Source organism: Lactuca sativa, chromosome 9 (genome assembly GCF_002870075.4).
Source record: "Lactuca sativa cultivar Salinas chromosome 9, Lsat_Salinas_v11, whole genome shotgun sequence".
Taxonomy (NCBI): Eukaryota; Viridiplantae; Streptophyta; class Magnoliopsida; order Asterales; family Asteraceae; genus Lactuca; species Lactuca sativa.
This window is the reverse complement of record NC_056631.2, coordinates 210,155,256-210,167,796: the sequence shown is the minus strand read 5'-3', so window position 1 is coordinate 210,167,796 and position 12,541 is coordinate 210,155,256. Positions and strand designations below refer to the sequence as shown.

The following is a 12,541-nucleotide window of genomic DNA, read 5'->3' as shown; positions in this document are numbered from 1 at the left end:
AGGGCGTTCAGGAGCGACATGTCATCTGGCCAGTCAGGGACACACACACTCTCCTTCAAGGACTTCAGGGGATGTGGTGCAACAGAATTCCACGGGGTGAAGGACCCCATTGTTGCCAGGAGTTGGATTGCAGACATCGAGTCTGCTCAGTTGACGAGCTTCTGCCCTGAGGGGTCGAATGTCCGGTATGCTACAGGTTGTTTGAGAGACCAAGCTCGAGATTAGTGGCAAGTTGTCAGTGATTCTTTGGGAGCCCCGACCATTGAAGCTATGACGTGGTCGGACTTTTTGATCAGGTTAAGGGTTGAGTTTGAGCCAGCTATGGAGATTCAGCAGCTGGCCAGGGAGTTTCTTGACATGTGACAGACGACTAAGTCGGTGGCGGAGATTACCGGCAAGTTCTGGGAGAGCGCCTTACTGGTGCCTCTGTATGCGGGTGATGAGGAGATGAGGAAGACCCAATATATGATATGTTAAAAGCTGACATCCTAAAACATGTCAGCTACTCAACATGCCCGCCTTTGGAAGACATGATAATGAGGGAGAGAGAAAGGGAGATTGATATAGAGCACATCCGGAAGAGGAAAGCGGAGGCTGGCCAGGTTACTGGGGTTTGGGGGAAGAAACCCAAGGGATCCGACACTAGGTCGAAGGGCCAGCAGGGCCGAAGCCACTGTGGGAAATGCGGCAAGACTCATGAGGGAGTTTGTAGACTAGGATCATCGGGTTGCTATAAGTGCAACAAGCTTGGGCATTTTGGTAGGGATTGTACTGCCCCTACCCCCACCCTTCATATAGGTTTCTATTTTTATTTTCTGTTCTTCGTCAAACGAGGATCCAACCCTCCACCTCTTTTGTTTCCATTCCTTGACAATTGATCAGATGAGGATCGAACAACCCCCAATCGAAGGTGCCTCCCTCGTAATTTTTGCCCATCGAACACCCCTTGTCATTTCCCACTATTCCCCTCTCTTCATTCCCGTCGGCGATGAAGCAAACAGGAGCAGTGGGGGTCAATATCTCCTCTTCTCGCTATTCCTCAACCACCGATTGACAATCTCGAACTCCCCGTCGGACCCATCAACTGATTTTGTATGCCCTTCACCTATCAGACGAGGATCGAACCTTCCCCAACTGATTTGCTTCTGACTCATCATTGCCTCGATGCCTTCCTTCGCATCTGCCTTGTGTTCGAGTTTGTGCCTCTTTATTTTTGTCTGATCATAAAACGAACACACACAAAAAGCCCTAAGTCAGTTTTGATTTAAGAAATGACCAAAATGCCTTTGTTGTTAAGTTCTTTATTCAAAATATTTTCCAATCCCCAAAAGATGATTCCATTTATCCACAAACAACCCTTCATTTGGTTATTTTTTACATAATAAATCCCAATCTTCAAACTTTGAATAAAAATAACCATTTTATCCCTCTTTTGAAATTATTTTTACCAAATCAGTCCCACTTCGGTTAATTAAATTACCAAACAGCCCCCAATAGTTTAAATTGGTTACGAAACGGACTCGACAGTATTTCAAAGTTCAAGAATGGTGGATTTGCGGTTTCTCATGACAAGTTTCTCAAAAGAAACTGAATTCGAACAAATGGAACTCATACTTCAAGGGTGACTGCTTACGGCCCCTTTTTAATATTTTAATTATTGTGGTTTCTCTTATAACGAAAATACTTTTTGAAACGCTTTTAAAAGTATTATTGCTATTAGCAAAAAACTTGTAACATTCACCAACCACGTATTGACTCTGTAAGCTACATGTATTTTCAAGAAATCACTAGACATTCAAGATGGATTGGATTACAGGTGACATATTTTACTTATTATTATATGTCTATTTGTTAAGGCAATTCATATATTATTATTATTTGCAAAAACCGTGTATTCAAACATCAAGATGGAACATGAATGATATATTGCTAATTGATGTACTTGTGTTATATATTCAGTTTACCTGTTATCTATGAACTTAGTCGCACAGTCCGATGTGTTCCGCCGCCTCGACCGGGGATGTGACAGTTATAAGCCTCAACTGCTAACTCATGGAAATTAAAGTGATTTATTTAGTTGGACGATCATACACTTTGGATTTTGGAAAAGTTAGTGGATAAATCGGTTATATATTTGGTTTAACCATGCGTCAACCGCAATGTAAAATTATGTACAAATATAAAATGATATAATATAATACTTACAATATTCAGTTACAAATTAATACACAAAATTTGTACAATTTTTAATCACTTACATAATGTGGTAGTACGTGGATTATGAAATAACAAAGAAAAACAAAACATGGCGTATCGATTGCAAATTTGTTTCTTTTTTTAAAGTTTCCTAATTACTTTGTTATCAATGTTGTCTTAACGGAGAGTATATTAATGACCGTTTTGCGTATAGACAATAACTGGAAAAAAATCAATACATTCTATATAATTTATAGTATTTTTAGAGGATCAATAACAAATTTTCAGATTTTTTTTTTATCGTGAGGAAAACATGGAGCAAGAGAGTTTTTTTACAAACTCTTTATCAAATGCATACATAATTAACCACCTTTTAGTAGGTTTAGATGTAGTAAATTATTTGTACAAAAAATTAATCATTCTTCAAAATTAATTTTTGGAAAAACTATTTATACTCGTCGTTTGCCACGGATAAACGGCTAGTATATATATATATATATATATATATATATATATATATATATATATATATATATATATATATATATATATATATATATATATATATATATATATTCAGGTCCATTTGAAATCATTTTAATTTTGTGAGACCTTAAGACCAAATCTAAAAATAATTTTAAAATGCAAAATAAATGGAAAAATCAAAAAATTCTTTTTTAAATATTATTTTCGGAACTTGAATTAACTAAAAATAATAAAAAATAAATCCCGTTTTTTTTTTGAAAAATATGTGAAATATTCTAAATAGAATATTACACTGACATATTCTAAAAAATAATTTTAAAATACAAAATAAATGAAAAAATCTAAAAATTCTTTTTTTAAATATTATTTCCGGAACTTGAATTAACTAAAAAAAATAAAAAAAATAATAAAAAAAAATCCCATTTTTTTAAAAAATACGTTAAATATTCTAAATAGAATATTACACTGTACATATTCTAAAAATAATTTTAAAATGCAAAATAAATGGAAAAATCAAAAAATTGTTTTTTTAAATATTATTTTCGGAGTTTGAATTAACTAAAAAAATAAAAATAAATAAAAAAAATACGTCTCACGGTCTCACAAAATTAGGCCGTCTCACATGAAACTAACCATATATATATATATATATATATATATATATATATATATATATATATATATATATATATATATATATATATATATATATATATATATATATATATATATATATATATATATATATATATATATATATATATATATATATATATATATATATATAGGGTTAGGTTATTTTGTTTTCACTATCTATTGTGTGTATGTATAACTGATTCTAAACCAATTATTTTAGTTATTTTAAGAAACTAATTAATGCATATTAAATGTTGAAGATATAATAGGTATTAATTACATATTCAGTATTTAATAAGCATTAATTAATTTCTTAAAATAACTAAAATGATTGGTCCAGAATCAATCATACAGACATACAATAGATAGTGAAAACATTTGAACCTATATATATATATATATATATATATATATATATATATATATATATATATATATATATATATATATATATATATATATAATACATAAGAATTATGGAAGTCAGGTTGAATTGAAGGTCGAATCAAAAACCAAAAATCAAATCAAAAACAACATCTATTCAACTAAAAATCTGATTTTTAAAATATTAGTTTTACATTCTCCTATCCGGGTTAATCTTAATGTTGATTACCACATTAAAGCCATTGGATATATACTTAGATAAAAGGATCAAATAAATCCCTACATCTCACAATATTTATCATATTCCTGTATAATTTTATTTATAATAAGTTTTCTCACAATACTAATTATCATTTAATATTTCCAAAATATTCCTATAAGATCTTCCTATATGGTCTTCTTCTTGTATATATATACTCACAGTTCTAGAAACTCCATAAAGACTCCCGACCACAAAATTCCACGTTATCCCCATGTTTGCCATACACCACCGTCTGAGGAGGCGCTATCATCAGTCCCTCCGCCATGCTGGCAAAAAACCCCGGCATGTTGAAAATTTCTTCTTCATCGACGTAAAACTGAATTCCCGGCAAATCCTTAATCTCCACCACATCCTCGGTGTGTCTGAAAGCCTTGGCCGCTTCTGCAGCGGCTTTTTGTATATCCTGTACATTGTTAGACTTCGGGACTGGCAGCCGCCACACTGAGTCAGCAAAATTTAAACACGCCAATCGTCCTCTGAAAGCAAATGCCGCCACGTCATGTGCCCTGGCTGCCATTTCAGCAGTGTGATGTGTCCCTAGCCAGACCCTCGACTTCTTGTTGGGCACTCTCACCTCGCAAACCCACTTACCGGAATCCCTCTTCCTCACTCCCCGGTAAACAGGGTGTCGAGTCTCCTTAAACTTCTTTCTTCCATCTCTCTTCTTCGGGGTTAGTGAAGCCAGTTTCATTTTTATTTCAGAAGTGCAATTTGAGGTAAACATGGACGACGCTAAGGGAACATTTACCATTGACAATGCATGATATGGGTTATACGAGTCGATGTCGGCGTCCATTTGTTGGTTATAGTGTTTGCATATTACGAGTGAAGTGAACTCATGTTGGTAGTTATTGTGCAAGTTATGACTTATTTGTGAAGTTAGGGTTTGTGAGTGACGTCAATTCAAGTGATTGATATGTATGCGTGGTGGGGTTATAGAGAAATGAGTCGGTTTACGTGGTGGTGGATGGAGTGGGCGCGCTGTGTGCTGTGGCTTTATTTTCTTTTATACGCCTGATATTTTCCAGAGTATCATTAATTAATAGTATTGTCCCTATACTATTGCATAATTCACAGCTTTAGTCTAATAGATTCAAATGTTGTAACTCAAGTACAAAATAGGTTAGTTTGTGTAACAATCATGTCTAACATTATATGCTGTCCATGATTATCGTTATTGAGGAAGGGTGAAAATCAATACCCCGATTGTCGAGATTTGTTGGAAACGGAAAATGGGCATGCTAAATTCTCCATGTAAGAATGTAAATTTATATTTGTTTAAAAATATTCCACCAAGTTTTACTTTCACCAATAACAATAATCTTATGTTCAATAAGACTCCTCACACAAGATATGACAAAGTACCTTTGGAATTCACTCTGCAATGTTTGTCAAATCCTAGCACATAAAGCCTAGGAAAACAAGACTAAAAGGGGGTAGGGTACTTAATTCACTCATCAAGCCAAAAATAAGTCAGAAGCCATATTCCTCACCTTCTTTGTCATTAAAGAAGAGATGCCAATACCAATAACACCTAACCCTTTTAAAAACATGACAATATTCTTCCAAGGACTAGCATAAAGGTTTGACCAGGTATTAAGAATAAAACCGCTATCAATCCCATGAATCGCTTTAATTATTTTTAGGTGAATCACTAATGAAACAATTATGGTAATCCGGGTATATAGAACACATATGACGAAAGAAGCTCTGAAGGTTTTCATGAGCTAATTATGGTGTGTATGTTGGGGTTTCTTCTTCAGCAATTTTTCTCCCACAAAATTCTCATGTACTACAATAATAAAATGTTTTCAATATGGCTTGACATCTTGAGCTTTAACAGAAATATTCATTATTAATTCGTTTTGTTGTGCGACACATGAAGTTCATGGGCATATGATCAAACACTGATCGATCAGATGATGCATCACCATTTACATAAATCTTGTGCATTTAATGCGGCTGATTTGGTTGTAATAAAAACTGGGTTTTTGTTTTGATTTTGATAAATATTAGATTTTTGTGTATTATTGCGTTTTTCAATTTTGTTTGATGTATAAAATGCACATTAATTCAAGAACATAATTGAAGTTGAAGATGATATGTATAGATAACCAGAAAGTCCATCACGTCTTGAGCACCATGACACTTGTGAGATTAATTTTGGCGATGTCTAAAGCTGGACATGATTGTTACAATAAAAAGAAAAATACTATTTTAGATTTAATTTGATACAACTGAAACTGTTGGACTAAGTTTGAAATATAAGTAATATTATATGGACTAGAACTGTAGTTTACGATTTTTTACCTTCTTTCAATCATTATAGAATATGTGCATTTGCCTGGTACCTACCATATTTGGCAAATAAAAGGTAAATTTTCGCATGCCATTTATGATATGAATTGCTTTTAGCAACACGTATTTTTTAAGTGACATTTACCAATATTATTTTACTAATTTATACTAATTTATAACCGGTGAAATTACAGCTACAAAATTAATTAAATTTTAATAGTTAGAATAAAATTATTAATAAATTATAATCATTAATTTAAATAAATATGTGAAATTATATTAGCTTATAATTTGTATTAATTTTATTTTAATTTTTATTCCATTGTTATTAATCTATTGTAATTAAAATAAAAATTTTAAAATTTGAAATAGATGATTAATAGGTTAACAAGTGTCGTGCATTAATTAACAAGTTTAATAGAGTGATACATGGCAAAAAAAGAATAAAATGTGTATTAATTATGAGGCCTAATATGATGACACATGTGAAAAGGAGATTAAAACTATTCTTTTATTAGAATAGGGATTTAAAATTTAATAGCTTGAAATTTTTTTGACTAATCACAAAAACATACCCACAATTTTCTAGTTGGTCGGGTTGTAAAATACGAAACTACTCCTCATATAAAACCCTTAAATATTAAATAAGTTTCCAAAATGCTGGAAAATTTCGTAATTTATAAGGATAATTTAGAAATTGTAAAAATAGTTTGGATGTTTTAATAATAGTTTCGAAATTGCAAAATTAATGATATTTTTTATTTCTGAAAAATATAGTTGCTTTGTTAAAATAACGTTTGCATGTGCTTCACTTTTAGAATAATAGGCTTAGCAACAAATATGTGGCCCGTCGTAAAACAGTACCATCACACTACTAGAAAACATGGTGTTTTCCTATGGAAAATAGCTACGGAAAATTTCCGTAGCTAATTAGCTACGGAATTGCTGCGGATCAACTACATAATGGGATGCCCTAGTTTGGTAACGGAATAGCTACGGAATAGCTTCGGAATAGCTACAGAAGCGGGTCTTTAGCTATTCCGTAGCTAATTAGCTACGTAATAGCTACGGAATAGCTACAGATGCGAATCCGTAGGTATTCCGTAGCTAATTAGCTACGGAATAGCTACACATGCAAATTCGTAGCTATTCCGTAGCTAATTAGCTACGAAATGGCTACGGAATACCTACGGATACTAATTACCTACAGATTAGCTAAGTAGCTACGAATTAGCTACGAATTTTTCTTATTTTCATTTTTTCGGGCATTAAACGTCGTTTTTTTCGCTTCGTTTTTTTCACACCTCTACTATACATAATTATCTTTATTTTCACCAACATGTAGCTATTAATATCGTTCACAAAGTTGTGTGCCCTTTGGGATCAAGTACTTGTTTCACAGTTTAACATTGTAATGCATATACTTTTCATCAACTTGTGATGAATTATGTTTTTATATGTATATTTATACACATGAATGAGTTATGGTATATGTGTACGTGTATATGTGTATGTATATATACATGTTTGTGAGATGTATGTGAACGTATTCATACGTATTAAAGTGTTAAACCATTAAACGAACAATGGATCATGTATGTGCACGCAACTTTATCAATGATATTAATAGCTATAAGTTGGTGAAAATATAGATAATCGTATATAATAGAGGTGTGAAAAAAACGGAGCGAAAAAAACGACGTTTGGTGCCCGAAAAATCGAAAATAAGAAAAATCTGTAGCTAATCCGTAGCTAATTAGCTACGGAATTCTAACGGAAAGCATATTCCGTAGCTATTCCGTAGGTAATTACTCAGAAGAAGAATTTGAAGACGAAGATGATGAAAATGAGTTGTATTATTCAGAAGAAGAATTTGAAGACGAAGATGATGAGGACGGATGTTAGGAGAATTGTCTTTTTTTGATGATAAGAGCATTGTATTTGTTGATGTTAAGAGCATTGTCTTCTTTTTTAAAACCTTAAAATTAAATGTTGTTTTTTTAATGATTTTGGTTTGGACATATTGTTATTTTAAACATTTCTTTTGTCATAACTTATTAATCATATATTATATAACTGACCATTCTTGTTCTATTAAATGCAGCATGTCGGGTAATAGACGCAAGGATAAAGGCCACAGTAACAACTCTTTTTCTGGTAGTGCGAGGCATAGGGTGGGGAGGGCATCCCCTAATTCTACCGAAGAGCCACGTTATAGGACGACACTCGTACCGATCGATATGCCGATAGTGACAGGAGTTGCAGGCTCCAACAATCAGGGTGCTATTAGTCAGCAAACCGGTATGGCTGATCCTTTAGCAGACTTGGCCGGGATTCTTCGCCGTCGGGCTCGAGAGACGGGTCAGATGCCCCAGGTCCCACATACGGATTATAGGCCTCAGCTCCCACCACAGACGGATTACAGACCTCAGTCCCTACAAATGTTTTTGAGGACAGGTGGTAATGATGGGTTTGAGGACTATTGTTTTGAGGGTGCAGATGCAGAGGCAACCTTTCGGTCACCACATACCCCACACACCCCGATGGCACCGAACACGCCATTGACGCCACATGGCTCCGCCTCTAGAGGCATTTCAGGAGGTCACGACTCGAATGCGAGTGATTTTCACGCCTCATCGTTGCCCTTCATCAGACGACATGGGGAAAAGTTAGTGTTTTCATCATTTAAAGCTTAATTTCTTGGTGTTATAATTATACTTATATAGTTTTTTCAATATTGTAGGTTTGGGGATCAAAAAATCCACAGCGCGTGTATTCATCTCTTTTGGGAGAATTTAGATCATCCGTGGGCCCAGTTCAGTGATATTCCAAATGAGGCTCTTCTACAGATGTTTTCGCGTTTCGGGGTAATATATTAAATACTTGTTATTATATCTTATACTCATTTGTTTTTAGTTTGTATTTTTAAATTTACTTGTTATCTTTTACAGACAATGTACAGGTGGTATTCATAAGAGAATGAGAACATATTTGATGCATTCAAGTGTGTCCTCAAGGATAGATATAGAGATAGGATGAAAGGTATCAGGAAACAATCTGCCGACATGGCACGAAATGATGGGAAACCCCTCCCCCCAAAGTTTTGTAGCTACTATGATGGGATGCATAACTACCGCCCCGAACGCGTACCGGAGACTGTGTGGCAACGTTTGTGTGATGTAACGGATATGATACATTATTATTTTTTTGTTAAGTTTTTTATTTCTTATTATATTATTGTATTTATATATATATATATATATATATATATATATATATATATATATATATATATATATATATTTTCTTTTCACAGCATTGATCCACAGAGAAGTGGCAAAAGAATTCAAAAATCGCTCAGCAGAACCGCAACACCGCAGATTCTAGTGGGTCAACAGCAAGACACACTGCGGGTAGTATAGGATTTGACCAGCACCGTAGGAAATTAGTAAGTATCACAATAATAAATTTTATTATTCTTATTTTGTTATAACACTAACTACATTAATTGTACGTTGACTTTTATGTAGGAAAAATTGATGGGTAAACCACCCACACAATATGATGTTTTCGTGCAGACGCATGGCACCGCCGAGTCAAAGAAAAAATATTTTGAGGGAAATCATGAAAATATTGAATATTGCTCGCAAACGGCCAAAGAAGCACTAGTAACTTATCTTTATCATTTATGTATATTGATTGTCTCATTTTTGTATATGACAATCATGTTTTTTGTAATTTGTAGGAGGGGTATCTGCATGGGTTGGTCAACAAATTTGGTGAAGATCCTTCAAATCGTAAGGATGATGTAGATGTATGGGAGGAAAGCCAACTTAGAAGAAAAGGAAAGAAGAAGGGTGCTATCTATGGGATAGGAGCATCGGATATACATTTTTTGGTTTTAGGGACTCCATCTTCCCAATCCACCCAGTCCACCCAGTCGGATAGCACACAACAAGAGGTATGTTGATAATACTAATTAAATTGATAATAAACAAAAATATGTTGCTAATATGGTTAAAAGCTAGGTAGTTTGGTGAGAATATTGATTAAATTGATAATAAACAAAAGTATGTTGCTATTATGGTTAAAGGTTATGTAGTTTGTTGATAATATTGATTAAATTGATAAAAATAAATATATGTTGCTATTATGGTTTAAAAGTTAAGTGTATTGCTATAATTATAAATTAAAATGCATTGTTACAATAAACTAAAATAAATTGCTATTATTGTTTAAGTATTGAATTGTGTCACCATTTTTTAGGTTGATAGGTTGCGTGCACAAGTTTCTGTCATGGAACAACAACAACAACAAATGAAAGAACAAATGGAGATGGTTATGAGGATGATAAATATGTCTGGAAATCAACCCCATGGTCCCCCCGATAATCCACCCGAGGACAATTGATAAGTATTTTGGAACAATTGATAACTATTTTGGAACAATTGAATTTGTAAACACTTGTATTGTTTGCTTGTTTTGTTATGCCTAATTTGTATGGTACTTGAGACATTTGTATGGTATTTAAGACAATGGAATTGAATGTGTCAAAGTTGGTATTAGGGACATTTTTTGGTGTATTTTGGACAAATTGAATTGATATGGTATTTGACAAAAAATGGAAATTTTTAAATTTTTAAAATTTATTTTTTTTGATAAAATGAAATTAGCTACGGACTAGCTACGGAAATCCGTCGCTAAATAGGTCCGTAGGTATTCCGTAGGAAGAAAGTCAATTTTAGTCAAACTTGAGTTCTGTCGTTAATCCGTAGGAAATCCGTAGCTAAACAGTTTCGTAGCTATTCTGTAGGAAAACACTTGCGTAGGTAATCCGTAGGAAATCCGTAGCCATGCTATTCCGTAGCTATTCCGTAGGAACATACACCCGTTGGCAATCCGTAGGTATTCCGTAGCAATTACCGGCCGTAGCTATTCCGTAGGAACATACACCCGTTGGCAATCCGTAGGTATTCCGTAGCAATTACCGGCCGTAGCTATTCTGTAGTTATTATACCTACGGAAATATCCGTAGGTATTCAGTAGCTAGTCCGTAGCAATTCCGTAGGTAAAAATTTCCCACGGGCATTTATGCTACAGGACATTTTCCGTAGCAAATCCGTAGGTATCGCCTTATACCTACCGAATAGCTACGGATTGTGTCGTAGCTATTACCCTAGTTTTCTAGTAGTTTCAACAAGAGACCAGGCACAGGTTAATGGCGGAATTTTTCTTGATAAAACGGTGATGAATTTCGGACAGCTTACCAACAGATTGTAGATTGTGTCTAAATTTGAAGTAGCAATTGAGTACTTTGAATAATACTGGGATTTATATATATGTACACTTTTAGAATGGGTATTGAATATTTTTGGGAAATTACTCAAAGTCTAACGAACTACTGTTTGGTTTATATTTGGTTTTTTCTTTTTAGATCATATAAAATCAAATTTATTGAAACTGTCTATATTTTATTCTTGTAATCGACTGCTGCATGTTAAAAGGTAAAACATGAACAATTTAAACAACTTATTATATACTGTGTAAAAAAAAATGATTAAATATGAACACAATTAAAAGTTTTTTTAAGAACCAATATTTGTATGATAAGTTGCAAAAAAAAATTTCAGTCAAAATTTTTTAAAACTAACACCACTACGCTATCATTAGATAAATTTATTTTTTATAAATATGAACAAAACCAAAGATCCACCCTCACTTTAATAATTTAAGTTTTTCTTCTTTAATCATTTTTTATAAAAAAAATCTTAATTAGATAAAATTATTACAAAATTTAATCACTTAACGAAATAAATACAACTTCAATTTGTGATTTGATATACATTAATTTGAAATTATATTTATTTTGTGAAGTGATTCAATGTGGAATAGTTTTATATATCTATATATCGAAAATGATTATAGAAAAATATATGTAAAATATTAAAATAAGGATGGATCTTTCACTACTTCATAAAAGGAATTCAAGTATTAAAAATTTTAAATATAAAATAAGAATGATGTAAAGAAAGACAAAGAAGAAGAAAAAAATAGAGTAAATTACACGAATGGTCCCTATGGTTTGAGGTAATTTGCGCGTTTGGTCCCTAACTTATTTTTTTAACTCGGAAGGTCCCTACTATTTGTTTTTGTTACACACTTGGTCTCTACTGTTTGTTTTTGTTACGCGTTTGGTCCTTGTCTTAACTAAAAACATTATTATTTAAATAGGGAAAAATTGTGGGTTATGTAAGGTAAGGTGAGGGGGTGGGGTTGGAG

General features: G+C 33.1%; 2 protein-coding genes across 3 annotated transcripts; one reads left to right on the top strand and one right to left on the bottom strand.

Moving 5' to 3' along the window:
• Positions 1 to 3,915: 3,915 nt before the first annotated feature.
• On the bottom strand, positions 3,916 to 5,120 carry LOC111881011 (dehydration-responsive element-binding protein 1D). The gene has a single exon (XM_023877407.3). It carries the CDS (start codon positions 4,758 to 4,760, stop codon positions 4,128 to 4,130), a length of 633 nt encoding a protein of 210 aa, XP_023733175.1. The 5' UTR covers positions 4,761 to 5,120; the 3' UTR covers positions 3,916 to 4,127.
• A 4,453-nt stretch (positions 5,121 to 9,573) lies between these two features.
• On the top strand, positions 9,574 to 10,817 carry LOC128128758 (uncharacterized). 2 transcript variants are annotated; one of them, XM_052767563.1, is made up of 4 exons: positions 9,574 to 9,710; positions 9,793 to 9,930; positions 10,008 to 10,223; positions 10,529 to 10,817. In XM_052767563.1, the coding sequence occupies exons 2-4, from the start codon at positions 9,802 to 9,804 to the stop codon at positions 10,670 to 10,672; spliced, it is 489 nt and encodes a 162-aa protein (XP_052623523.1). In that variant the 5' UTR covers positions 9,574 to 9,710; positions 9,793 to 9,801; the 3' UTR covers positions 10,673 to 10,817. The 2 variants fall into 2 exon arrangements, with proteins under 2 accessions (XP_052623523.1, XP_052623524.1); XM_052767564.1 differs by having other exon boundaries at positions 9,605 to 9,930.
• Positions 10,818 to 12,541: the final 1,724 nt, after the last annotated feature.